The sequence below is a fragment of the Aedes aegypti genome, chromosome 2 (genome assembly GCF_002204515.2).
Source record: "Aedes aegypti strain LVP_AGWG chromosome 2, AaegL5.0 Primary Assembly, whole genome shotgun sequence".
Lineage (NCBI taxonomy): Eukaryota > Metazoa > Arthropoda > Insecta > Diptera > Culicidae > Aedes > Aedes aegypti.
Window position 1 is genome coordinate 295,851,247 of NC_035108.1, and position 27,755 is coordinate 295,879,001.

At 43.0% G+C, this 27,755-nt stretch overlaps 1 protein-coding gene across 1 annotated transcript; it reads left to right on the plus strand.

The window, feature by feature from the left end:
• Positions 1 to 26,565, plus strand: LOC5566517 (WASH complex subunit 2). The gene is made up of 4 exons (XM_001650860.2): positions 1 to 197; positions 8,116 to 8,208; positions 12,238 to 16,306; positions 25,637 to 26,565. The coding sequence occupies exons 1-4, from the start codon at positions 195 to 197 to the stop codon at positions 25,747 to 25,749; spliced, it is 4,278 nt and encodes a 1,425-aa protein (XP_001650910.2). The 5' UTR covers positions 1 to 194; the 3' UTR covers positions 25,750 to 26,565.
• Positions 26,566 to 27,755: the final 1,190 nt, after the last annotated feature.

Here is a 27,755-nt window from a genome sequence, read left to right on the forward strand (position 1 = left end):
GAAGTCGACGCGTCTGTCAGTTCAGTGTTTCAGTTCACTTTTGTTGTGATTCAGCTCTCCAAGTGAAAAGTAAATAAAGTGCGAAAAATGGTAATTTGCGAGACGAATTTGGTCCCGTGAATTTGTGCAAAGTATCGCCCAACCATACGGGAATCGCTTCCACACCGACGGATTTCCCGAAACCCACCCACAGTATGGTAAGTTTCGGTCGAGATGCTCCCCTTGAGATTTTCGCAACCACTTTCTGCTGGAATGATAGATACTTCTTGTGGTGGCAGCAGCTTCCGAGCACTGATAAGGATGCCCTTCTCGGATTACGCATTCCTTTGGATGGCGGCCGCAAACGATGGGCTAATGATAGCAAAATTCCTACAGTAGATCGATTTATGGAATCTCGTCCAGCTTTGATTGTCTATTCATTGTTTCCTCGTAGCTGTGACAAATTCTTATGCAGATAGCTGTGCTTATGGTTCAATTATAGATCAGTAACTAATCCAGGCTTAATCAAACTTTGCACATACTGCGTCAAAATACTGTCTGCCTACAGTGTCATAAATTGATTATACCCACAAAGCACCATAATCATGCAATAGCGGAGTTTGGGGAAAGTTTGCTGCATGGACAAGTAGACAATCCCTATTTTTTATATCAGCGATACAATATATTTTCTTTTTGAGTTTAACAATAGTTGAGCTCAGCTTACAGTTCTGGAAACAATGTACAGAATATCATGAAAATTGTTCGGTTTTTCTCGTATTCCCATTAAGTTTTGAATAAACAACCAAATGTTTATGGATTTTTATAAGATTTATTAATTATTAATCAATAGAATGGTACCGTAAAACGGGGTAACATTGACCGGAAAAGGGGTATTCCCCTCGGAGAAAGTTTTTTCTCTTATTTTTCGGTGAGACATTTATATTCATGAGCTTACAAAACAAGGTTTCTGCAAAAATTTAGTTTTGTCATGCGTAAATTCTTCAACTTTTTGAAACAATGATTTCCATTGTTATGGATGACACTACCGAAGATTCATGCTGCACATGATATAAGCAAGGGAAATTTTATGTTTACTAAAAATGGCAGTGCTGAAAACGATTCTGTTGTATTTTTTTTATGTAGTGTTTTAAATTTAGCAGAATTTACGAGCAATTTTCTACCTTTAAGCGTATTTCGCGATTCAAGTTGTTTTCAGTTCGAAAATAAATCGAAAAGTTAATGACTTGTAAGGTTTTGATTTTCGGCTTTACTGTCCATCATCACATAACAGTCCCATTTATATAGGCAATCCCATAGAATATGGGACTGTTATGCAAGTATGGACAAATTAAATAAGGGGCTATGATTGTAGTATGTAACGACTCAAGCTTACCGAACATTGTTTACATGAGAGGTAATTTCCATATGAATTGTTCTGAAAATGTTCCCAGATACCATTTCTGTGTTACATCTAGAGATTTTAGCACAAATTCTTCCTCTGATTCATTCGATAGTTACTCTAGTAGATTTTTCAAATATTATAACAGTTCAGTTTTGATAAAAGTCGTTAAGAAGCCCTTCAAGAATTCCTCAAGGATTTTTCATTCCTTTACGAATATCATCATTGATTTGTCTCAAAATTTCTCTAAAGTTTCTTCAGGGAGCTACCCTTGAGAAAAGCCCAGTTTTTGTATGTTTTTGCCATTCAGCTTAATTCTGGTAATGCATTTTCAAAAAGAAAAATGGTTGAGGCTGAAAGGTGAACATACCCAGACAACCAGAAGTCGCAAAAAAGTGCACGTAATAAATCGTTTACTCATGCAAATCACATCACCCCCGCAAAACACGGTGGATAAATTCGTCAGACTGATGAGTTTCATCGCATAAAACGCTTCTTTTCTGAGTTCATTTGTACATTTTGTTTCGTCTCGTACACTCGTACAAAGTAAGTCGAATCATTCCGTAGCAGCTGTCAAATGAACATTTGTTATCATAAGCTTAATCGCATAAGATCACAAATTATTTCGGTAGAAAATTTATACACTCGCATTGTATGCTATTATTCATCACATAATATATGCACGCATATCGCCTCCACTTTTGTACGTAGAAGGCCTTTTCGCGACATCTTAAAAGTGACATTTTGCACATACAAAGGCTCCAGGTGATTTTTCGTTATGCGTACATTTTGGTTGTCTGGGTAATTACCAACTGTAACGACACAGTGATCATTCGCTCGTTTATTGCGAAGCATAGGGTGATCAAAGCATTTTGGTTAGACCGTTACGCGTATATAATTTGGACATTTACGGCAAAATCAAATGGAAGTAGCCAAATTATATACGCGTAACTCTCTGTCCAAAATACATAAACACCCTATGCTATGTCAAAGTGACATTGAAGTTCATTCAACTGCATTTTGAAGTCTTTTTTGAAAAAAATAGCATTTAATTACTTTTTAATTGTAACATATTGAAGATTTGCAATGGAAAACACTTCAATTAAAGAAATAGCTATGTTCAAATGTTCACTGTACAATAAAACCTATCCATCAACGAAAATAAGTGGAATCTACGTACTTAAGAAACAAATAATTATTTCATATTACGTTAAAACTGACAAACTGGAACCGTTAATTCTACATCCTAAGCAGTTCCAAACAACTTGATTTGATCACGATCGAAGCTTATAAAATGGCGTGAATGATTATAACTTAACTGAATATTTAACATTAGTTACAGTAACAAAAAGTGGATCTTTTTTCACTTAAATTTTCAGTACTATTCCAAAACTCATCAGAAATCTAAGAAAGGATAGAAATGTAATGTTTTTGCATTAACAGCAGAACTTTAAATCGATTTGATAATGCCTATGGTTCCTACTATAAAAATTTGATTTGGCGCAACTCTATATCCAACGCATTTCGTTCATCTGACAACAACAGTAAAACGTAAAATACTCACGGAAATTTTATCATTCATAAGCAAATCAAATACTGAAAGATTCGAAGTGATGGACATTAGTCGAGACTTCATTTAGATAATGCATCGACTTATGTCTTTGAGTTCGGACATATTTTATTGCATATGACTTACAGACAGCAATAACTGCAGCTATGATTAGTCATCTAAATATCAATCATGTTATTCAGGACTGTTTTCAATACGTGAAATGTTATCCCATATTATGTGCGATGGGTCGTCCACGTGGGACTTCTTCATATAAAATCTCGATTACTTTTTCAAATCGACGCAAGTAACATTCATATGGTTTTGAGAAAATTAATTAAGAAGAATCACAACCTTTTTTCTAAAACTGTTTTAAAATGGATCCCATTTTTTTACCGTGTATATCGCTTAAATTTTGCATGCAATCAGCTTGCGTTAAAACTCAAAGTAGTTCCTATCACTTCCCACAAAAATTGCATGACAAAATGATAAGCCGTTTAGATCAGTTACTTACGACGTTTTTGTACCAGTGTAAAATCGACTCAAGTAGTGTTTTGTTTTGATTCGTGGTAAAGTCACTTTGTCTCCCATACAACGGAGCGGCCAAAGTAGCGGTTAGGTTGCGAAAGTGGAGAATCTTACTTTCGTCGTTTTGTAAATCCGGGAATCAAACGTTCTAAAAGTGAAAAATCGAGTTGGTTTAGAGCGGAACGTGTAGAATTTCGTCTGTGAAACACGTAGGATTGATAAAGTAAGTTTGTTAACTTTTATGACTTGAGTCTTTCACCGATAGAATATTTTGAGACAAGCATTTTTTGAAAGGTTAGACCAACCCTGCAAGGGAAAATTTTAGCTTAATTAAAGTTTGGAAATATCGTGGTACGCGTGCTACGTGACCAGCCCACTGAAGTCTGCCGTATTTCACAGCTTGATAATATTCACATCTTTGTACACTTGATACAACTTGTGATTCATGCGTCTGCACCACACACCGAGTTTCCCACCGAGTATTGTCCGCAGCACTTTACGCTCGAAAACACCGAAGGCCTTCCGGTCTGCCTCTTTCAACGTCCACGCTTCGTGCCCGTAGAGAGCCACCGGAAGAATCAATGTTTTAATCAGGGCCACTTTTGTTTCCCTTTGCAAGTTGCGGGACCTAAGCTTTTTACGTAGTCCATAAAAAGCCCTGTTCGAAGCCGCAACACGTCTTTTCATTTTGTGGGGAACGTCGTTGTCATATGTCACAAGGGTTCCAAGGTAAATAAATGATTCAACAACTTCAAACACATTCCAATCAAACACTACCTCAGCACCTACACCAGCTTGCTTCTATATCTACCTGCAACCATGTACTTCGTTTTTATATAATCAATTATCAGGTCTATCCTCGCTGTCTTCCTCTTCAGAAGTACGAAGTCCTCCTCCACTGACCTGCGGTCGATTCCAATAAGGTTGATATTGTTCGCAAATCCAAGGAGCATGTGCGACCGTGTGATGATATAGTGCCGTTTCTCTGCACGCCAGATTTCCTAATAGCACCCTCGAGTGCAATGTTGAACAGTAATTTCGAAAGTGCGTCTACCTACTTCAATCCGTTTAACGTCATGAACAAGGTAAACACCTCGTCTGCGATCCGAGCACTTGATTTCGAATCCCTCAGCGTAGCACGTATCAGCCTAATTAGTTTCGCCGGAAAACCATGTTCAGACATTATCTACCACAACTGTTTTCTTTTCACTGAGTCGTACACCGCCTCGAAATCAATGAACAGATGGTGAGTCTGCAAGTTGTACTCCCGGAATTTATCTAGGATCATTCGCAAGGTAAACATCTGGTCCATTGTCGAGCGACCCTCACGAAAACCAGCTTGGTATTCGCCGACGGAGTACTCCTCGAGTGGTCTCAGTCTGTTGAACAGGATGCGCTACAGAATTTTGTACGTCGAATTTAGCAGGGTAATCCCTCTGTAATCGGCACACTTCAGTCTATGCCCATTTTTGTAGATTGGGCGTATGAGACCATCCAACCAGCCGCCGAGCATTTCTTCGTCCTCCCATAGCTTCAGAAGTACTTGGTGTATCGACTGGTAAAGCTGCTCACTTTCGTGCTTGAAAAGCTCGAGCGGGATCTCGTCCTTCCCAGCAGTCTTGTAGTTCTTCAGTTCGCTGATAGCATTTTTAACCTCTTCTATCATAGAAGTTCTATGATCAGTGGGTCCCCAGTTTGATCGTTATCCTTCCACCTGTGAGCCACCGCCGTTTTATCGGACAGTGAATTCCCTTTTGTCGCTTTTCTACGAATCTCGCTGCCCTGTACCGCTCTCTGTTCTGTCGGGAACCGGCCACAATCAAACGGCTTCTGGCGACATTCTTCATGTCTGTCACTCTCTGGAACTCTTCATCGAACCAGTCGTTTCGTCTTCGTCGTCGAGCAGTGCCAATCACTTCCCGCGCCGTTGTTGTCACAGCTTCGTGGATAGGGTCCCACAGGCTGGCGGCATCTCCAGAAACGTTGATTCTTCCCAACTGCTCATCTACCTGCTGGTGCTAACGTTGCTGCTACCACATCAGTCGACAAGCGTTAGATATTGAAGCGCAGAATTCTGTTAGTTCTGAAACTCGTGACCGTGACGTTGGATAATTGCGCCCGAATTTCAGCTACCACGAGATAATGATCCGAGTCGATATTAGGGCCTCGGAAGGTCCTGACATCCATGACATCTGAGACCAGCACGTGGTCTATTTTGAAGCAGGCATTGCCACTCGGGTGTCGTCAGGTGTCTGAGCGTTTCACCCCTACCTACGCCAGTGGATATGTCTGCTGCTGCCAGACTGATAGCTCGAAACCAGACAATACTACGTAAGGTATTATACTCGACGGTGGATCGATCGTAGCTGGTCGTTGTTTGGTATAAGCAATGACGTCACTGAGTAAGGAGGAAGGTTGGATTGAGCTGGTGAACAATATCAGAGTTAGCCCGCAATATACCTACGATCGGTACGGTTGATTAGTTTTGAATCATTCAATAATTTTGTTAAGTTAGATTAAGTTTAATTCAATATAAGTGCGGTGAATTTTATAACTTTAGAGTGTTAATTTTATCGGTCCGAAGGGCACAAGGATCACGCCGTTCGAGAATTCGTCCTTATTGCATCTCTTCGCGTGTGGCGCTATATTGTTGCTGTGAAGGTGCAGTTTCATTTACTCTGAGATATTTAGCTTTAGGGCCCAGATAGCCGTAGCGGTAAACGCGCAGCTATTCAGCATGACCATGCTGAGGGTCGTGGCTTCGAATCCCGCTGGTCGAGGATCTTTTCGTAAAGGAAATTTTCTCGATTCCCAGGGCATAGAGTATCTTCGTACCTGCCACACGATATACACATGCAAAAATGGTCAATCGGCAAAGAAAGCTCTCAGTTAATAACTGTGGAAGTGCTCATAAGAACACTTATCTGAGAAGTAGGCTTTGTCCCAGTTGGGACGTAACGTCAGAAAGAAGAAGAAGAAGATTTAGCTGGATTGTGGTGAAGAGTTTTCGTTCTGCCCGTGATCAATTACTTAGAGCTGTCGCTTTGGAACCTTGGCGAATTCTGGAGCGGTTTAACCAATCGCAGGAGGGTTCTGGAGCCGATATCAGGTGTGTTTGCGGATATTCTTTCGTGCAAAGTAGGTACTGTTGATTGCCATTGCTCTAGCAGCATCGAAGGTTACTAGCCGCAGGCCATTGCGTCGCCGATGACTATCTTGTTTTGGGCACTCCCCGTAGACCTTATCTAGGCTCTCATAGAACTCATCCTTCATGTCATCGGGCGTATCGTTCGTTGGCACATATATGCTGATCATGCTATAGTTGAAGAACTTGCCCTTCATTCTCAATGCATAGATTAGGTCGCTTACCGGTTTCCACCGAATAATTCGCTTCATCTGCTTCCCAATCACTATGAAGCCAACTCCACGTTCTACTCTGACGCCGCCGCTGTAGTAGATGTGGTACTTGAATGAAGTGTTGGCGATGGGATCCACCGCTCGGAATTCACGTTCTCCGATTTTCGGCCAGCATATTTCCTGGATAGCTGCCACGTTCACGCCGACATTCCGCAATTCACGAGCCAGGAGCCCAATACTCGCGGGTTCATTCAAAGTTCTCACGTTCCAAGATCCGGCTATCCAATCGTAGTCCTTTATCCATTACCGGGTCTGTTGCCGTAAAATCAATCCATTTGCTCTACTTTTGCCTTTCTTGGTTGGTGAAGAGTCTTCGATAGGCCACATAACCAGGGTTGCGTTATTTACATCGTGCTGTAGGGGCTGCCTCCGCGGTACTGACACGGTACAGCATTGTCCGTTTGTTCTCTACTACCATCCACATTTATCAGTGCTTTGGACCTTTGGGCTCTGGTTCTCAATAGTTTCAAGTTTTTTCGGACATGCTACTATGGTGAGCCGTCATGCGTTAGCGGTGTTTTTTCCTTACCATCCTTACGATAAAATTAAAGTTCTGGACAATTTCAGCTTTTTCAGCGATGATTCAAAGTTTCTGAATCAATTTTTAAAAATGTTTCAACAATACTAAGTAATGAAAGTACACAAATATGTGTTCATAGTAAAGACTCAATCTTCAAACCACAATAAAGATTGCTATTGTAAAAACAAATCCTGTTTGAGATTATTTTGTTCGCCATATTTGCAGAGTCGGCCGAACTATAATCTTTTATATGTTTTTAAATGGCATAGTGCTTATGAGAAGATGAGAAACTAACATCATGAAGCTAAATTGATGGGTATGATATACTTTGTTCAAAGTTAGAGCACAAGTTGCTTAGGGTGCTGCATTTGCCCCAAATTACGCTACGCTAATCCGAGCTCGAGTGATCAGTCGACCGGAAATCGCTAATAAAGCCAAAATAACAACACTCAAAAGGCGTGTAGGTACCTACATGTTTAATCGATAGAAATTGTTTTTGAATAAATTTTTCGGTTTTATCAAGCATTGCCATCGCTGCGGGCTTTCCTTTTTCGTTTGCGCACTCGCTTGTTTCTGGAGGTTTAAATGTGTTGTGTGTTTGATCAGTGGTTGCGGATGCTGATCTAGAGCATTTTTCGTCTAGTGGGGTTGTTCGTTGAAGTAGATTTAAATTTTGTAGATCACACTTAGTTTTTTTTATTAATGGCTTATCATTTGTTGCAGGCACTGACGCCGGATGAGTTGCGGAAGCGGATTCCCCAGTGGTCGCTAGAATCAGATGGACAGCTTTTGCAGTATATGAATCAAATCTCGAAGGTAAGTGATGCTTAAAATAATTGTTACTTTAGCGTATGGAAATGACGTTGCATCAAAATCAGTGCGTGAAGAATGTGATTAGAATACAATTTTATACATTCAAAAATGAATCTAGCTCCTCATGTTATAAACATTACGATTATTAAATGATAGAAACTTCTTTATAAAAATCTATAAATCTATAATATAAATAATCTATAAAAATCTCGATTTCTTGGAAGGAAAGTTTCCGTCTTGCTAAAGATTTCATTGGGTTCCTTTTTCTTCCTTTCCTACATCGAGAATTTTAAGGTCGGTAACGAGTCACATTTTGTCATTTCTCGCATAACCTGTGATCTCACCCGAAAAGCTATTCGTAATCGAGTGTGTAGCTTGTTGTTACCTAGCATACGATTTACACGGATTTTACGGATTTACACGTTATTCAACAATGCTACGATGAAGAAAATATCCTCCTTTATCTTACAGTGGTCATAGTTTTCATCATGGGTCATTAATTTGCTCATAAACAAGGAGCTACACACTCGGTTACCAATGGCTTTTAGGGCAAGATCATAAGTTATGCGAGATTTGTTCACTTTTTTGAACCATGATGACTTTTTGAATGCTTTGGCAACTTAAATCATTTTTTTTTTTTTTCAGATAATGGGTCATTATTTTCAACTATTTTAGGTCAAATATTTCGAGAAAAGTTATGAATGCCATGCTGTATTAGTTCAAAATGTTGGTGCTGTAAAACGTTAATCTTTCTCAAACTTTCTCGCAATTTACGATGGTTTCTTAAAAAGTTATTGTTAATGTGGTGTCAGCCACAAGCTCTTATTACCCTTATGCAAGGTTGATGTCCGGCATTCTTGCAACATGCCCTGTCCATCGTATCCTTACAGCTTTGGCCACCTTCTGGATAGGGTTCGCCGTAGAGTGCAGCGAGCTCGTGGTTCATCCTTCGCCACCACACACCGTTCTCCTGCACACCGCCAAAGATCGTCCTAAGCACCCTACGTTCGAAGACTCCGAGTGCTTGTAGGTCCTCCTTGAGCATCGTCCACGTTTCACGCCCGTAAAGGACCACCGGTCTAATCAGCGTTTTGTACATGGTGCATTTGGTGCGGGGAAGAATCTTTTTTGACCGCAGGTTCTCCTGGAGCCCTTAGTAGGCACGACTTCCACAGATGATGCGTCTCCGTATTTCACGGCTAACATTGTTGTCCGCCGTCAGCAATGATCCGAGGTAAATAAATTCATCTACCACCTCGAAAGTATCCCCGTCTATCGTAACGCTGGTCCCTGGGCGAGCAAATCACCAAAACAAGCTGAAAAGCATACCAAAATTTTTCAGAATTCACTAAAATAGGAAAACTGCACTTACACCCTTTGCGCCTCTAAACCTTCACCAAAAATTCTCATTTTTTCACAGGATGTTATTTTGGGACCGATGATCATTTTCCACTTTGTAAATCCTGACTACGGAAGATATTTGGAATTAAGCCCCACCCTACTGGGCGAGCCCTGTCACGTTCGGTTCCGCCCACCAGCATGTACTTTGTTTTCGACGCATTCACCACCAGTCTGACTCTTGTTGCTTCGCGTTTCAGGCGGGTGTACATTTCTGCCACCGTTTCAAATGTTCTTCCGTTAATATAATCGGAAGAACATTTGAAACGGTGGCAGAAATGTCATCAGCAAAGCAAACAAATTGACTGGACCTTGTGAAAATCGTGCCTCGGCTGTTAATCCCGGCTCTCCGCATGACATTCTCTAGCGCAATGTTGAACAACAGACTCGAAAGTCCATCACCTTGTCTTAGCCGCCGGCGGGACTCTAACGAACTGGAATATTCGCCCGAAATCTACGCAGTTCTGCACACCGTCCATCGTCGCTCTAATCAGTCTTGTGAGCTTTCCGGGAAAGCTGTTATCGTTCACGATTCTCCATAGCTCTATGTGTTCGAACCTGTCGTATGCCGCTTTAAAATCAAAGAACAGGTGATGCGTAGGGACCTGATATTCCCGGCATTTTTGGAGGATTTGCCGTACTGTAAAGATCTGGTCCGTCGTCGAGCGGCCGTTCACGAAACCGGCTTGATAACTTCCCACGAACTCATTTGCTATTGGTGATAGACGACGAAAGATGATCTGGGATAATACTTTGTAGGCGGCATTTAGAATAGTGATCGCTCGATAGTTCTCACATTCTAGTTTGACTCCCTTTTTTGTAGATAGGGCATATAATCCCTTGCTTCCACTCCTTCGGTAGCTGTTCAGTCTCCCAGATTCTGACTATCAGCCGATGCAGACAAGCGACCAACTTCTCCGGACCCATCAGTTCCGCTCCGATACCATCCTTCCCAGCTGCCTTGTTGTTCTTGAGCTGTTGAACGACATCCTTAACTTCCCTCAAAGTGGGAGCTGATTGGTTGCTACTGTCCAACATTCCGACGTAGTCATTTCTTCCGCTGCCCTGAACCTCCGTGCATGTGTCCTCAGCGCCATTCAAGTGTTCGTCGTAGTGCTGCTTCCATCTCTCGACCACCTCGCGTCCGTGCGACAAAATGTTCCCATCTTTATCCCTGCACATTTCGGCTCGTGGCACGGAGCCTCTGCGGGATGCGTTGAGTTTTTTTTGCCCGTAGAAGAGTACCAGTGTTTTTAGCCTTTTCATATGTTCGACCCGACAATATCCATATCATCTGCGAAGCAACCAAATTGACTGGATCCTGTGAAAATCGTACCCTGGCAGTTAAGCCTGGTATAACATTTAGTAAGGTATTGAACAACAGGTACGAAAGCCATTACCTTGTCGTAATTCCCGGTATGATCCAAACGAACTGAAATGTTCGCCTAAAATCTTCACACAATTTTGCACACCTTCCATAGTTGCTCTTATTAGTCTTGTGAGTTTGGCTGAAAAAGCTGTTCTCGTCCATATGATTTTCCATAGCTCTACGCGGTTAATACGATCGAAAAGGTGATGCGTTGGGACCTGATCTTGTCCGTTGTCGATCGGCCGTCAACAAACCGGCTTGATAACTTCCCATGAACTCGTTTACTACAGGTGACAGACGACGGAAGATCAGCCAGTGCAGGCAAATAGACAGCCTCTTCGGGCCCATCTTTATGAGTTCTGTGCTGTTACTTCAACAGGGCCTAACTGACATGAGCGATTTCTCTTCATCGATCCTCTCTTGCGCTAATAACTTCGCTAAGTTAGATAAATCTGTAATATTTCTTGTTAATGAAGCAATTCTTCATCCTACAGCACAAAAATATGTTACGAAATGAGAATCAGTTTTCTGCAATAACGCAAAGAGAGTTACGATGATGAGTAATCGATGAATGCAGATAAGCCCTTATAAAAAAAACACAGAGTTCAGAATCAATACTATCCTTACCAGCAGCTTTATTGTTATAAGCTGGTGAATGACATCCTTAACCTATCTCAAAGTAGAGGCTGTTTGGTTACCATCGTCCGCAAAACTGACGAAGGCATTTTCTCCGTTGTCCTGACCCTCGTTTCGTCAGGTCTTCATCGAAGTGTTGCTTCCACCTTTCGATCAGCTCACGTTCGACCGTCAAGATGCTCCTATCCTTATCCCTGCACATTTCGGCTCGCGTTACGAAGCCATTAGGCGATGCGTTGAGCTTCTTATAGAACTTCCGCGTTTCTTGGGCGCCGTCCACAAATTATGTAACACTCTAGGGGGAGGATGAGCAGGCTCTAGCGTTACAGTCAACACCATTTTTTTATTTTTTTCATACAAAATGTGTTAATTAGGGATGGTTAAGGATAGAAAACTGTCAGTTTTAGCGTTACGTAATAAATGGACGCTGCCTTGAATAGCCATTGACAAAATAAGCATTTACACCTACTTTGCAGTTGGTCACATCCTTACAAATTTTCGGTGCTTGGAAATTATTTTTGTAGTTCTGATAAACGATACTTTTTTTTCTGGATATGCTGCAAAATAAAGCCCTGATGCACTAGCGGTATTAATAAATATGCATTCTTTCCATTATCTCTTTTCTGCAGAATCTCGAGGCAAAATGCAAACAAACCCAGGACAACTTGACTCGTCTGATGCTGGATATAGACGAGAGTCACCTCCGCTACGCCAATGCTTCGAACAGTTTCAACGGCATTCAGCAGCTGAAATACGTGGAGAACCGTGTTCAGGACGACGACGAGAGTTTCTACTCCGTTCGGGAGGAGAAAGAGGAGGAGGGGGAAAAACTGCCGTATGGAGAAGTTTTCCACATGGCCGTGGAAAAGTCCATTGCTAACATGTACAAATCTTTCGAGAAGGTCACTGTTCAACTGGATAGTGATAGCGATAGCGACGATGAGGAGGAGGCTGCTGTGAGGAATACAGTGTTAAGAGCTGTTCAAAAGTATCCTTACATTAGTAGACCGCTGCCGTACATAATAGGGTCTCAAGAGTGGCGGGAAAAATGGCACGCTGGTTTGATTGATTCCGAAGAAGAGTCCGATACGGAGGAGAAGGAACAGTATTCGGATTCCAGCGACAGTGAGAAGAATTTCCCGTCACAGACTAATAGTAACCATACGCCCTCGGAATCGGAGGGCTCGGTTTGGGGCGTACATGCGGATCCACGGCGAAGGGCTCCATCGTTCGACCCAAGTGTATCTGGGGATGACGCTCTGTCGATTCATTCGAGTTCCAGTGCAATCAGACCTGTCGGCGCGAGAACTTTGATAAAGGTTCCAGTGTTACCTGGGTTCAGACCTCCATCGCTTTTCCCAGATCAACCTCCGCAGGATGATACGATTAGTGTGTCTTCTAGGAACAAGGTGACAAATCTGTTCGAAGAATCTGATGAGGAAGACTCAACTCCTACGCATAGACCAACGGCTATAAGTGCAACGACGAATGCACAGTCAAGCTACTTCAGAGGAAATCAGGTGGAAAGGAGAACGGTGAATCTGTTCTCTGACGAACCACCGCCTTCGAGCCACGAGCCTACACCAACTTCTTCAATAAGTAATCACTCGCAAAAGAAACCTGTCAACCTGTTCATCGACAGTGACGAAGATGATTCGTTCAATAATAATTCTTCATCCAAGAGTAGTAGCGTTTACCAGAATGAACCTCCGGAGTTGCCTGTTCCGGCGAGAAAGGGTTCTAATCTGTTCAATGACGGAGATAATTCTGATGTAACTCCAAAGGCACGTGTTGGTAAAACGGGTGGCAATTTGTTCGACCAGGTTAACAACAACGAAGCGGATGAGGAGGATGATCTTTTTGTACCAGCTAAGCGATCGATCAACGGTGGTGTTGAGGATAAAACGAAGGGGGTCAGAAGAGTTACAAATTTGTTCGATGATGAACCGCCGGAGGATGATTTCGATCAGATATTTAAACCTAAGGCTACGGATAGGAAAATACCCGGTGCGAAAAAGGTACTGCCTCCGATTAGTAAACAGGACAAGGAGGAAGGCATTGTGAAAAAGCCGAATCCACAACAGCGAATAGTTGAGCAAGTTCCGGTGGTAGCACAACGAATCGTTAAAGAGAAGGTAAATCTGTTTGACGATGATAATGATGACGCGAATGATATATTTTCCGAGAGTGTTACGAAAAAGGAAACTCTTGCACCAAAGAAACCGAAGATCAATCTCTTTGACGATGATGATATCGATGAAGGATCGCTTCTAGCAGAACCCAAATTGTCTGAGGATCAAATTAATGCAAATGATTACACAAAAGTGAAGCCAAAAGAGACGATCGTCAGTCAAAGCAGTAGTATTCGATCGGAGATTCTGAAGAAGTCTATTTTCGATTCGGATTCCAATGAAGATGAAGACGATTTTATCTTTGGCGGAAAAAGCTCTGTTTCGGCTTCCGTTACGAGAAAAGAACCAGAACCACTTCCGAGGCAAGTGGAGCCGGTTACACCTTTACAAAAGCGTATTGAAGTTTCGAATGATCGGGTACCTGCAGTGAATACCAGGATACCTGACGACGTTCCTAATATTGAGAAGCAAAGTGTGAACATCCAGCCAATTCAACCGGAATCCAACCAATCCAGTATTCGTTCGGAACTTCTTAAAAAGAAATCAATTTTCGATTCCGATTCTAATGAGGACGATGGAGATGATCTTCTATTCGGTGCGAAGAAGATTGCTTCCGAAGTTGCGGAGAAGAAGGATACACCGAAATTTGAAAGTGTACAAGTAACGACCATTGGAAGTAATGCAAAGGTTAGTAATCCATCGGACGAAACAGAGAAAATAAAAGATTTTGTGGAAATCGCTGAAAAGCCTCCCATACCTGATGAGCCTCCTGAGGACGATGGATGGGCGAGCGATCTTAAGCCAACTTATCCTGAAGTTTCCAATGACATTGATTACTATCTCACAACCAAAAGGATTAATGGACCATCCGAGTCTTCTGTATCAACGTCACTGGTACAATCAAATCATGTAGAACCGAACACACCAAACGATATAGAAGTTGAGCAACAACAATCCTCAAAGGAAGATACCTATGACGACTCGAAACCTACCACTGTTGAACCACCTCCAGATGAAGAGATGTTTCAAAGTTCTAACCAGGAAGTAAACGGCAATATTCCGAGTCCGTCATCCTTACCTCTCGAAACGGATAATGATGCACACAAAAACGATAGCTCTAGCAACAAAAGTGCCTTAAATTTCAATTCCATTTGCTTGTTCGATGATATCCCACCGCCGGATGATTGCTTCGAAGAACCTCGTACAACACTGCTGGCAGTGGACCACACTGATGATGGTTTCTATACTGAACAACCCACCGCTTCAAATTCGGCCAACGCAAACCACTATCTCTTTCTGGATGATGGCGACGGGCCGCCTCCTGATGATGAGGTTGATGATGGTAAAGTAACTTCAAAAATTCAACAAGAGCCCGCCTCTTTCAAGAGCATATCAGCCATCATAGTGGAGCGTAGCAAAAACGATTCCAGCTACGAGGGAAATCGAGAAAAGCCCAAGATCAATAGACTGAGCGCAAAAGTTAACATCAACGTAAATGCTTTACTGCCGGGAGCCCGAAGACCGCAACCCGCTGCAGCGGTAGAGAAGACACCAGATATTACAAATTCTGCTGATCAAGTCGAAGGAAGTTCTCCCAAAGAGAACCCCAGAACAGAGCCAAAGCCACAGCCAGACTCCGAAACTGGGTCAGCAAAGTTAGTTAGCTTGAACAAAGGACGTGCTAGAATACAAACTAAACGAAAACCTCAATCTAGGCAAAATCGAAGGTCGAACTATGAAAACAGCCTAGCATCCGGGACTACTGAAGGAATTAATGATCATCCTACGAGTGAAGAAACCCCCAAAGAAGAGGTACGCGTAGTAGTTGGTTCCGAAGAAAAGACCCAACACGTCGAAGTCATCGCTGCGCACGTAAAGGTCGATCAACTTCTTAGCAACGAATTGATCCAAAAACTTTCAGATGTGAAACTTTTCGAAAATGAAACCGATACGGAAGACAAACTTTTCAGTATCAGTATAACAAAACCTTCTCCCAGTGTCCCAATACCAAAGAATTTAAATCATCCCGTAGTGGCACCTGCTTTCGAATCGCCTAAGGTACACCAACCAACATCGAAACCACCCATCTCTTCAGCAAAACTCTTCAGCGATGAAGAATCTGACGATAGCGATCTGTTCGGTAAGATTTCCAAGCCAATCGCGGTGCAGAATCCCACCGCCAGTAAACCCAAACAGAACATTCAGCCAGTCAAACCGGTAACGGCTTCGGTCAGTATTAAAAAGCAGTCAATCTTTGGCGATTCGGACGATGACGATGATCTGTTCTCGAAACCTCAATCGATTGCCAAGCCCCCGGCTAAACCAATCGCTCGACTTAGCAATAGTGAACCTCCAAAACCCGTCAAGAAAAGCATATTCGAATCCGATGGCGACAGTGACGATGATGACATCTTTGGGGGATCCAAAAAGGGTGCAGTTGGCTTCAGTAACCGAGCTCCGACGAAAAAGGATCCGAAGATGAGTAAACCCGCACCGCCTCCGAGCAGTAAAAGTTTATTTGGGGAAGATGACGACGACGATGATGATCTGTTCAGTTCGAAAAGTAGTAAGTAATAATTCATTTATTATTCCTTTAATTAGTTAGCATTTACAGTCGACTCGATATTCTATAACTAGATGGATTTTTCAAACCTTTCAGTTTTGAATAAATTATGCTCTCCATGAGTCGATGTCGCGTGTAATGTACAGTTTTCTTCACAACTCGATATCTACTAAACATTCTTTTTCAGGGTGTCTACTAGGTACTTTGAAAACCTGGAATTCTTGGGGAATTGCGGCCGTAATCATAGACATATTTTAACGAATGATTTTTGTCAACATGAATGATCACAAGAAAGTGGGCCTTATATTTTGGTGGTGACTGCATATTAAAAGACTGAGTTTCAAAACTAATATTATTTGAAAATTTATTGTAATTTCTGAAAAGATCATTTTCTTCCGATCAGAGACTCTTTTGGATCCTGGCGCTTTCAGATCTTCAGGGGCAAAATAGTCTTTAAAGTCACTTTTTCTACTTCTCGAGAATCCTGATGTCGATTGTTAAGGTTTCAGAGCTTTTAACGTGATTATTCTACAAGTTTTTCAGGAAATGCTTCGTAGATTCCTCGAAAGAAAAAACGTCACGGATTCTTCAAGAGTTTGTTCAGGGCTATATTAGGTATTCAGACACTCCTTAAGTGATCCCTCCAAAAATTCCTTCAAAGATTCCTCTAGCCAATGGCCCAGAAATTCCTCCAGTAGTTTCTCAAGGGGTGCTTCCAGAAATGGTCACCTGCAATGTTTTTCAAAGATTTCCTAAGTAAATTTCCATGGATTCTTTTAAAATTCAGTACACCAGAAAATAATACATCAATCCTATATTAGCTTATCTAGGGTATTTCAGGGGTTCTTCCAGAAAACCAAGCAGAATATTACTCATAGCTTCGTTAGGAAATTTTCCATAGCACTCAATCTGAAAAATCTTCTGACCTTCCTAGAAAGTTAAAAAGTTCCTTCGGAGCAGGCTTTGAAAAATTTAACGATCATTGACACACGGGTCATAATTTCATCCCATTTATCCGCCATACAACACGCATGACATTTATCGTTCGTGAAATATAATGGATGATTCAAATATGACGTCCATTTTTTTCGGATTTCTAGACCCCCTTCCCCCCTCTGTCACGCTTTTTCTAATACCTAATACACGCACTGTCACACTTTCGTGAACCACCATCTCCCCCAAATCATGGACGTCATTTTTTAATGATCCCTAACGAGCCATGAACAAAAACAAGACACATACCACCCACTGTTTAGTGCCGAATTCCTGAAGGAACTTCTGGAACAATTCATGAAGGAACTCCTGGACGAATTCCTGAAGGAACCCCTGGTCAAATTCCTAGAGAAACTCCTAGAGAAATTCCTGAAGTTACTGCTGGAGGAATTCCTGAAAATAACCCTGGTGGAAATCCTGAAGGAACTCCTGTAGGAATATTTGGAGTAATATTTGAAGGAATACCTGGATGAACTCCTGGAGAAATTTCCGAATAACCTCCTGGACGAACTCCTGGAGAAATTCCTGAAGGAACTCTTAGAGAAATTCCTGAAGGTATCACTGGACGCATCATTATCTCCTGGATGAATTCTTGAAGAAACTCTTGGAAAAAATCCTGAAGGAACTTCTGAATTAATTCCTTGAGGAAATTCTTGAGGTATTACTGAAGGAACTCCAGGAGGAATTCATGAAAAATCTCTTGGAAGAATTCCTGAAGGACATTATATTTTTATTTTGTTGGAACGTTTGGAGGAATTCCTTAAGGAACTTTTGAGGTATGAACTGCAGGAACTCCTGGAGGAATTCCTGAAGGAACCTGAAGAATTCCTGAAGGAACCTGAAGGATTCCTGAAAGAACTCCTGGAGGAATTTCTAAACTACCTTCTAGAGCTATTCCTGAAGATACTCCTGGAGATCTTCTGAAGGATCTTCTGAAGGAGTTCCTGAAGGAATGCCTGGACATACTCCAGGAGGAACTCCTGAAAGAACACCTGGGGGGTACTCCCCTAAGGAATTCTTGGAAGAATTCCGGAAGGAACTTCTGGAAGACTTCCTGAAGGAATTCCTAATGCATCTCCTGGAGAAATTCCTGAAGGAACTCCTGGAGGAATACCTGGAGGATCTCCTATGGAGGGACTCCTGGAGGTATTACAGAAGAAACTCCTGGATGAATTCCTGGAGATACTCCTGGAATGATTCCTGAAAAAAACTGTTGAAAGAATGCCTGAAGGAACTTCTTAAGGAATTCCTGTAGGATCTTCTGAATAAATTTCTTAAGGAGTTTCTGGAGGTTTTACTGAAGGAACTCCTGTATGAATTCCTGGAGATACTCTTAGAGGAATTCTTGATGGAACTCTTGGTAAAATTCCAGAAAGAATTCCTGGAGGAATTTCTTGGTAGGTTGAGATGTCGTAGATCGAATTGAAACAAGTTGTTAACTATTCAATGGTCAAACAACGAATGAATAACTTTATGGATTTCTCCTCTATTTATACCCATACATGACATTGTCTGTGTTAACTTGATCAATAAGACTTTGTTGCTATGAAGCAGTTTTTCGTCACCTACTCAACTTCTGCTACACTCCTCCTCGACGAAATTACTCTTGCTTGGTCCAGACATTTTGAGGGCTTAACTCCATATAATGGTTTTGTCATCATGTCGGCTATCATGTCTTCGGTAGGCAAGTATTGAGGATTGATGATTTCGTCTTGTTTGTGTTGTCGGATGAAATGATAATTTGTTTCAATGTGCTTGGATCTTCGGTTGATGAAGAAATGGAGACTGTGAGGAGTCAACCATGAGACATAGCGAACAGGAATGCAAGCTCCCAGGTAAGTTCCTGGATTTCTTTGCTGGCTTTAGAGCAGCATCTGCTGGTAATATTTCGTGTGCTCGAAGCACGATTACTGCCTGTATACGTTCAGCGAAGACGGCAACGATGCAATGTATCTTGTGCTGTATGTCGATGATGGTATGTTGCAAATTCAGGACTTGAAATCAAGGCTGTCACAAGTCTTCGAGATGACCGAATGTAGCGCGATGATACATTTCTAGGAAACAATATTCGTTACAATCGGAATGTTGGTACTATGCAGTTGTGACAAGTCGCCAACATCGAGCGGATCTTGGTGAAGTTCGGCATGGCAGACTGCAATCCGTCGAGAATACCTATGGAGAAATGATTGGGACTTGAAGCGAATGGAGGAAATATTGTTGAAGAGTCTTACCGTGTGTTTTTGGGAAGCCTCATGTACGTCATGATGTCAACCTGTCCAGATATTTGCTATCAGTTTGGCTATTTGGGTCGTTTTCAGCAGCATACCGGCACTGGATTGCACTGAAGCGAGTATCTGCAAGGCTCTAAGCATTTGACGCTGGAACTGAAGTGGAATAAGCGTGCAATTGCCGATCGAAAATCTGTTAGTGGCTATTTATTCCAGGTGTTCGGCAATACTGGTGGGCTCCGTGGCCGTGCGGTTAGTGTTTCCAAGCATATAGCCTCATCGAGTCATGTAGTGTAGGTTCGATTCCCGCTTAAGTCCGGAAAACTTTTCGTTAGGAATGTATTTCGACTGTGTCATTGGGCGTTGCATGCTAATCCGTTGTGTGGTGCTTCCTTCAAAGGGCAAATCGTCCACTGAAAGCACGGACGAGTTGGTGTACTTTTAAAATTAAAAAAAAATACTGTCACGTGGTACTGTAAGAAACAGACCACTGTGGCCACATCATCGAGCGAAGCAGAATACGTAAGGTTGGGCTCTGCGGCAGCTGAAGCTATTTGGCAGGCAGGACTCTTGGGTGACCTCGGATCTTCTTCTTCTTGGAATTACGTCCTCACTGGGACAGAGCCGGCTTCTCAGCTTAATGTTTTTATGAGCACTTCCACAGTGGTGGAACGACAGACATAGCACCCTTCGTGCAGCCTGCTTAAGAGCCAAAATACGCGTGCAGAGAGCTAGATCGGAAGCCAGCATGGAAGAGCGTAAAGTGACCTACCGACTGGCCAGAGCCGCGTTCGAACGGGAAATAGCGATGAGTAAAACAAACTGCTACAAAGAGTTGTGCCGGAGGGCTGACGCAAATCCCTGGGGCTACGCCTATCGAGTAGTGATGGCGAAGATCAAGGGCCCAGTTACCCCAACTGAAATGTGTCCCGACAAACTGAAGGCGATAGTGAACGGTCTTTTTCCTACCGCGTGGCCGCCAACACCGTACGCTGACGTAGATGATAACGGTTGCGAAAGGATTGAAGCTGAACAAAGCTCCCAGACCAGATGATATCCCTAACGTAGCGCTAAGGGCATCAAGCTTGGCGTTCCCAGACATATTCAGGACAGCGTTGCAGAAGTGTCTAGTGGAAGGCTGCTTCCCAGACAGATGGAAGGTGCAGAAACTGGTGTTGCTGCCAAAACCTGGAAAACCGCCAGGAGATCCAGCTTCATAAAGACCAATATGCTCGCTGGATACTCTTGGCGAACTTCTGGAGAAGGTCATCCTCGGCAGGTTGACGATCTACACGGAAGACGCGAACGAATTGTCGAAAAGGCAGTTCGGATTCCGTAAAAAGACTTCGACGGTGGATGCTATTCGGGCAGCCGCGGCAGTGCGCGGAGAAGGCGTCCAAGCAGAAGAGGAGAGGCAATCGATAATGCGCAGTGGTAACAATAGACGTCAAGAACGCGTTCAACAGTGCCAGTTGGGAGGCTATCGCCGCAGCCCTACACAGAATGCGGGTTCCCGAATATTTGTGTAAAGTTCTGCAAAGTTACTTTCAGGACCGGGTACTGGTCTACGACACAAACCAGAGACTGATGTCAATTGAAGTCATGGCGGGAGTTCCACAGGGATCCATAATTGGTCCAACACTGTGGAATATGATGTACGATGGAGTGCTAACCTTGACACTGCCGAATGGATTCGAGATCGTCGGGTTCACAGATGATGTTGTTCTTTTGACGTGCGGAATCGCTAGACACAATTCAATCATTGATGACTCGAGTCTAGCTGCAGTTGGTTCATCACAAAATTGAGGTGGTGCTGGTGCAGTAATGGTCGACGACAGGCTAAACTTTAACAGCCACGTAGACTATGCCTGCGAAAAGGCAACACCATGCCCAACATTGGAGGACCAAGAAGCAGCACGAGGCGTCTTATGGCGACCGTATAATCGTCTATACTGAGGTACGGAGTCCCGGCTTGGGCTGCAGCGTTGGGAACCAAACGTAACCGAGATGAGCTGGCAGCTACGTTCCGGCTCATGGCTATACGGGTGGCGAATGCCTACCGCACTATATCATCGGAGGCAGTATGCGTTATCGCCCAGATAGTCGTAGCGGTAAACGCGCAGCTATTCAGCATGACCATGCTGAGGGTCGTGGGTTCGAATCCCGCTGGTCGAGGATCTTTTCGTAAAGGAAATTTTCTCGATTCCCAGGGCATGGAGTATCTTCGTACCTGCCACACGATATAAACATGCAAAAATGGTCAATCGGCAAAGAAAGCTCTCAGTTAATAACTGTGGAAGTGCTCATAAGAACACTAATCTGAGAAGCAAGCTTTGTCCCAGTTGGGACGTAACGCCAGAAAGAAGAAGATGCGCTATCGCCGGAATGATCCGCATCTGCATAACTCTGGCTGAAGACATCGCATGCTACCAGCAAAGGGACACTAGGAATGTGAGGAATACCATTAGGTTGGACACAATGCCAGGTGGCAGCAGAAGTGGAATAACTCGGATAAAGGAAGGTGGACCCACAGGCTCATTCCTAACGTGTCGGTGTGGACGACCAGAAAACATGGAGAAGTTAACTTCTTCCTGACCCAGTTTCTGTCAGGCCGTGGATGCTTCCGGAAATATCTGCACAGATTCGGACACGCAGAATCTCCACATTGTCCGGCCTGTCCAAATATCGAGGAGACACCGGAGCATGTTAAATTCGACTGCCCTTGATTCAGGGATATACGAAACCTAAATCCGGACAACATCGTGCAGAACATGTGCCAGCATGTAAGCACCTGGGATGCGGTGAACAGGGGAATAACGGCGATTATGTCGTCGCTGCAAAGGAGATGGCGTGAAGACCAGAGAGCTCCGGGTCGCGATTGGAGTGGACTAGATCCTCCGTCAGGGACTAGACCGAGTAGAGCGGGCGTAGCGTAGTATCGGTTAAAAGTCGTTGGGGCGCCTGCAAACCGGAAGCCATCATCCAACCGGAATTGCAGAACCGACCCTGGCACTTGGCCGACCAACGTCGAGTCGGAGTAGACTGAGCCCACCGCCGGGGTCTAGCTGAGTGATTCGCGAAATAGCACCGGCAAATGGTCATCCGGGCGCCTGTGTACCGGAAGTTTCATCGGAGTAGGATAGATCCAGCGCTGGGGACTACTCTGAGTATTACATAGCGTATCACCGGCTTGAGTCGTCGGAGCGCCAGTGAACCGGAAGCCATCCTCCAACCGGAATCGCTGGACCGAATTCGACACTCCAGCGGCCAGTATCGAAGCATGAAGAAGCGCGTAGCCGGAGTAGGCTAGCTCCACCGTCGGGGACTAGGCCGAGTAGCATCGATCGGCACAAACCAGTTTTGGGTCGTCGGGGCGCCAGTGAACTGAAAGTCATCGTCCAACCGGAATCGCTGGACCGACCTCGGCATCCAACTGGTCAACCAGGAGAGCTCGAAAAGCAGCAAGGAACGAGTCGTCGTAGAGCAACGAAGTACACATGACGTTCCGGAAGAAGTTCAACAGGGCTCTGAAGCGTGGCCAGCCCAAAGGAAGTATGCGTCGTCGCACAGAAAGCTGTCCAAGGCCCCGGCGAGATCTTCAACCGCCAATTGGGCAAAACGAGTAGTCGCAGAGACACCGTAGAAATGTCGTAGTAAGCAGCGTTTTCGACGACATTAAGCTCCAACAGCGAACTAGCAGAACAGCTAGAGGCTGAGATTGATGAAGGGCATGAGCACAGCCCTCCCCCGACGAAGATGCCTGATGTAGCTCCGGGGGGATCAAGGCACAGGAGCAGTAGGGAAAGTTTTCTAGTGGTTAAGCATGCCTAACGTGAGTCCCACACCGTGCCAACACACAGCAGGCCAGGCTTTTGAAGCTTTTTTGTACCCTACTATAAACGACATCTCCAGCATGGCTTTGCTTTGTAGCCGCGGACTCTAACCACTCGGTGACCTGGGAATGAAGACCGTAAAACCCGTTCTGATTTTCGAGGACAACATAGGATGCATTGGGATGGCCAAAAATCTCGAAAGCAAACGGGCAGGGATTGAATCCTGAGAAAATTGAGAGAATCTCTCACGTATCGCTCTCTGTAACTATCATAACATGCTGCACATTATGAGAGACTGTTTATCGTATACTGCTACACCTTTGATCAGATTGGGGGGATAGTAGTGCATGATAAAACCCCTCTAAACATGCAGTAAAGAAAAACACCTATCCCCAACGGTAAACAAGCGGGAAAAATGGATGTTATCATCGCTCTCTCTTTGGGGCTCTCGCTCGCTGCTTCCATTCATCAGACTTGTTACACCTTGACGATCGTGGACCGCAACAGATGGGATGTTTTTCTTTGCTTGCTTTGATCGTGCTTCATACTCTAATGAGAGCGAATTCTGCAATGCCTGCAAACGGGCCAAGCACATCGACATAAAACACCACTTTGTGCGAGACCATATTGCTACTGTGGTACCTATTCCATCATTGGATCAGCTAGCGGATGTTTTCATCCAAAGCCTTGAACGCTGGTCGATTCGAAGCCCTGAGGAAAAAACTAGGAGTAGACGATCGAGAGGGATGAAAACGAAGTAGGCGGCGACTTTTTAAATCGATCGCCTCTCCACCTCGTCGAATGAAAATTTTTGAATTCAATCTGTAACAGCCACGAGACGCGAACGGTCACTTTTAAGTTCGTTTAAATAATTCATTCTAAGTTAGAAAAACTCCGTGCCTTTTTCGTGTTCCGGATAACCGAGATCCTTTAGTATTAAAATTGAATCGAAATGATAAAAAGTGTTGGAGTCCTTGGCCAATCTTTACAAGGCCAAAATATCATCTAGTCCGGACTGCCTGAACACCAACCAATTATCTTTAGATAAATGTTTGATTGAAATCTTTATACAAAATCTATACACTCCCAAGTAGATTTTTTAGATTGATTTCTGGGCATATCATCTGAGAAATTGCTGGTGATTTTTTTTTAAAGTTCCAAAGAATAATCTTGAAAGGAAGCTAAGGGATATTCAAGGAAGAAACACTAGATGAATAGCGGGCTGAGGACCTCTTTGGAAAACTTCTCTAAGAATCTTCCGTTTAATTTCTGTACGAATCTCGTAAAAAAACTTGGAAAAATCTCTGGAGTTATTTCTGAAGAAAGCTTCGGAGTAATACCCGAAGGAAACATTGAGCAAATACCTGAACTATATCCTGATTAAATTTCTGGAAAACATTAATAATAATATATCAATACGCAATACGTAGGTGTAATTTCAATCAATAGAGATAGTCAAAGAAATTCTTAGAAATACATACTAATGTACTTCGTTTTAACATATTCTATACTTCATTTCGTAAACCGGTTTAAACTCTATGAAAAGAGTATGCATTGGGATCTGATGTTCGTGGCATTTTTGAATGATCTATCGTACAGTGAAGCTCTGATTCGTTGTCGATCGACCATCAATGATAAATTCCCCTCGTTGACGAAAGTTGATCTGGGGTAGCACGTTGTCACACTCTAACTTTTCTACGTTCTCGTCAGTGGGCCACAAATGTCGAGGTATTGTTATAAATTATGACTTCATATGGCGTATGTGTTCGTAAATTACAGCTTGAGCTGCATAGTTAATTGGGTGCGCTCTCAGCGCCGTTCAGGTGTTTATCGAAGTGCTGCTGCCATCTTTCGATCACCTTACGTCACTCCGTCCGTCAAGTTGCTCCGAAGCCTTTGCGGTATGCGCTTCCGTTTTCATCTATAACCTTTCACGTTCTTCCGCGTCCCTTGCTGCAGCATAACTGCTCGCGCTGGCGCTGCGTTTCGTTGACTTCGTATTGCATACCCGAGGTTGATCTCAGCTGCATCGTTGGTGGCTGCTTTTACTGAGCTACAGAAGTCCTCAAGAAGGGCAGCCTCGAGTGCTCCCGATGAAGTTGAGACCTTTACAGTTCCACTATTAATTCGTGCTTCCAATCGCTAGGGCCTTTTTGTCTCTGTGGTTTCCGTCGATTATTTCGGTTTTTATTTTCTCGTAGATTCACCGTAACTAGATCATTACAGCGATCTTGCAGGGCCTAACATCATGAATTAATATCTTTCATTAATCTTTTCAGAATCCGCATCGAAACCTACTTCATCGCAACCAGTGGTAACAACGAAGAAACCGGAAAGAACTACTTCGGTCAAGGCGGCAGTAGATGATCCGTTAGCCGATTTGTTAAAATAGTTTGTCGATAGCCCTATCATCCGATTCACGACAAACCTATTCGAACAAAACCGGACCTTTCTTCGGCAACCTGCTGAAGGAAGTTAACTCGTGATAATATTTTGTTTTCACATTATGTTCATATAGAAGCACTATACTTTCAATCTTTGGCACGGTTATTATATAGTTTCGTTTGAAATTGTGAATGCAGTTAAGTTTGAACAAACGGAAAAAAATCTAGTCAAAATTTATCGGCTAATGGAGGATTACGAGTGAGAGAAGCCGTGCGATTCCATGTGCCGCGTGCGCGGCGCAAATATCCTATTCGAGTTGGGTAATCCTGATAAGGTGCGGTCTATAAATCACACGGTCTCTTGAGGGAGAGGGAGGTATCTGGCCTATGACTGAGATTGTGTTGAAAAGCGGGTCTAGGATTACTGAAAGAGAGGCCATGCGTTTCATAGACAACCCCGTAGCAAGGATCAATTATTCTGAAGCTAACAGCGTGAAGATAAACTTCAACTGCATATTTTATTTCGTATCATTCCGCTTTGTCTTGAGTGACAATTTTCTTTGATTAAGCATTTCTCATTTGGATTTAATGAACAAAAAAAAATCAAATTATTGGCTGTTAGTTCATTCATGCTAAACACATTTATTGAAACAGAAGGACGTATATGTATCAATATAGAGACTCATTTCCCAATTGCATATATAGCATTAAACTACAGAGCTAAAGTAATATATAACGAGAAAAGTGAACAAAAGAGTTATTGTTATACATCTTACGCAACAGAATAATAGACTACAACAATTATAAATACATTTATATTCTTAGTTGAAAAATGCGTTTATTGTGAAAGAAATCTCCATAGAATAGTAATAACTTATGAAGTGACCATTCATAAACTACATAATAGCTGTTACAGCGCAAGCTGGGAAGCAATAGCACACGCACTTCACCGCCTCAAGGTACCGGTGCACTTATGTAAGCTTCTAGAAAGCTATTTTGATGGAAGGATTCTGTAATGGAATACTGTATACTGTATAGTACTGTAAAGGAGGCACAGGAAAGCGTTCGAATTACCGCGGGAGTATCTCAAGGTTCAATCCTGGGCCCGCTGTTATGGAATTCGATGTACGATGACGTAGGGAAAGTGTACCAGTTATGGCCATAGTGGTTCCCTATTTGGCCATATGCAAATTTTAGATAACTTTTACATTTTTAATCTTTTTGAACGTTTTAACATCAAGATTAATCCCTTATTGTACTGCTGAAACACAAAAGATTTTTCAAAATGTGAAGACATTCAAGATATCACGTATGGTGAAATAGGGAGCCACTATGGCCATAACTGGTACACCTACCCTACTAAGGCTGCCCCTTCCGACGGGTGTTAAGATTGTTGGCTTCGCCGACGATATCACCCTAGTGGTCTATGGTGAATCGATGGAGGAAGTAGAGTTGACAGCAGCGCACTCTATTTTCCTGGTTGAGGAATGGATGAAGTCTAGGAAACTAGGACTGGCCCGTCACAAGACTGAGGTGGTGGTGGTCCGCAAGTCCGAGCAACGGGCGCTTATCTCGGTAGGTGATTGCACCATAGAGTCCAAGCGATACCTTAGGCATCTTGGAGTAATGATCGATGACAGGCTCAGCTTGTTAAATATGCCTGTAAAAGGGCATCTACGGCTATAGCGGCGCTATCGAGGATGATGTTGACCAGCTCTGCTGTAATTGTCAACAAACGCATGCTCCTGGCAGCACACGTCCACAATCAAACAACTGTTTGACATCATTGCAGTTGGAACTGGACTGGAATAGAATTAATAGAGAATGAGAATTAGATTTCATTAATTGAAGTACTTACATAATTTATACAAAAATCACCTCCAAATGTGTTTTCAGTCAAACAAACATTACAAATACCTTCATAAAAGTGAATATTATTTGTATAAAATTATATCTCTGGATAGATATCATGTCCAGACATTGAACTCATTATGAATCAATTGTTATTCAAAAA

Coding starts and splice junctions, on each gene's coding strand:
- LOC5566517 (XM_001650860.2), top strand. Junction 8,209..12,237: donor ATATGAATCAAATCTCGAAG/GTAAGTGATGCT, acceptor TCTTTTCTGCAG/AATCTCGAGGCAAAATGCAA. Junction 16,307..25,636: donor TCTGTTCAGTTCGAAAAGTA/GTAAGTAATAAT, acceptor TAATCTTTTCAG/AATCCGCATCGAAACCTACT.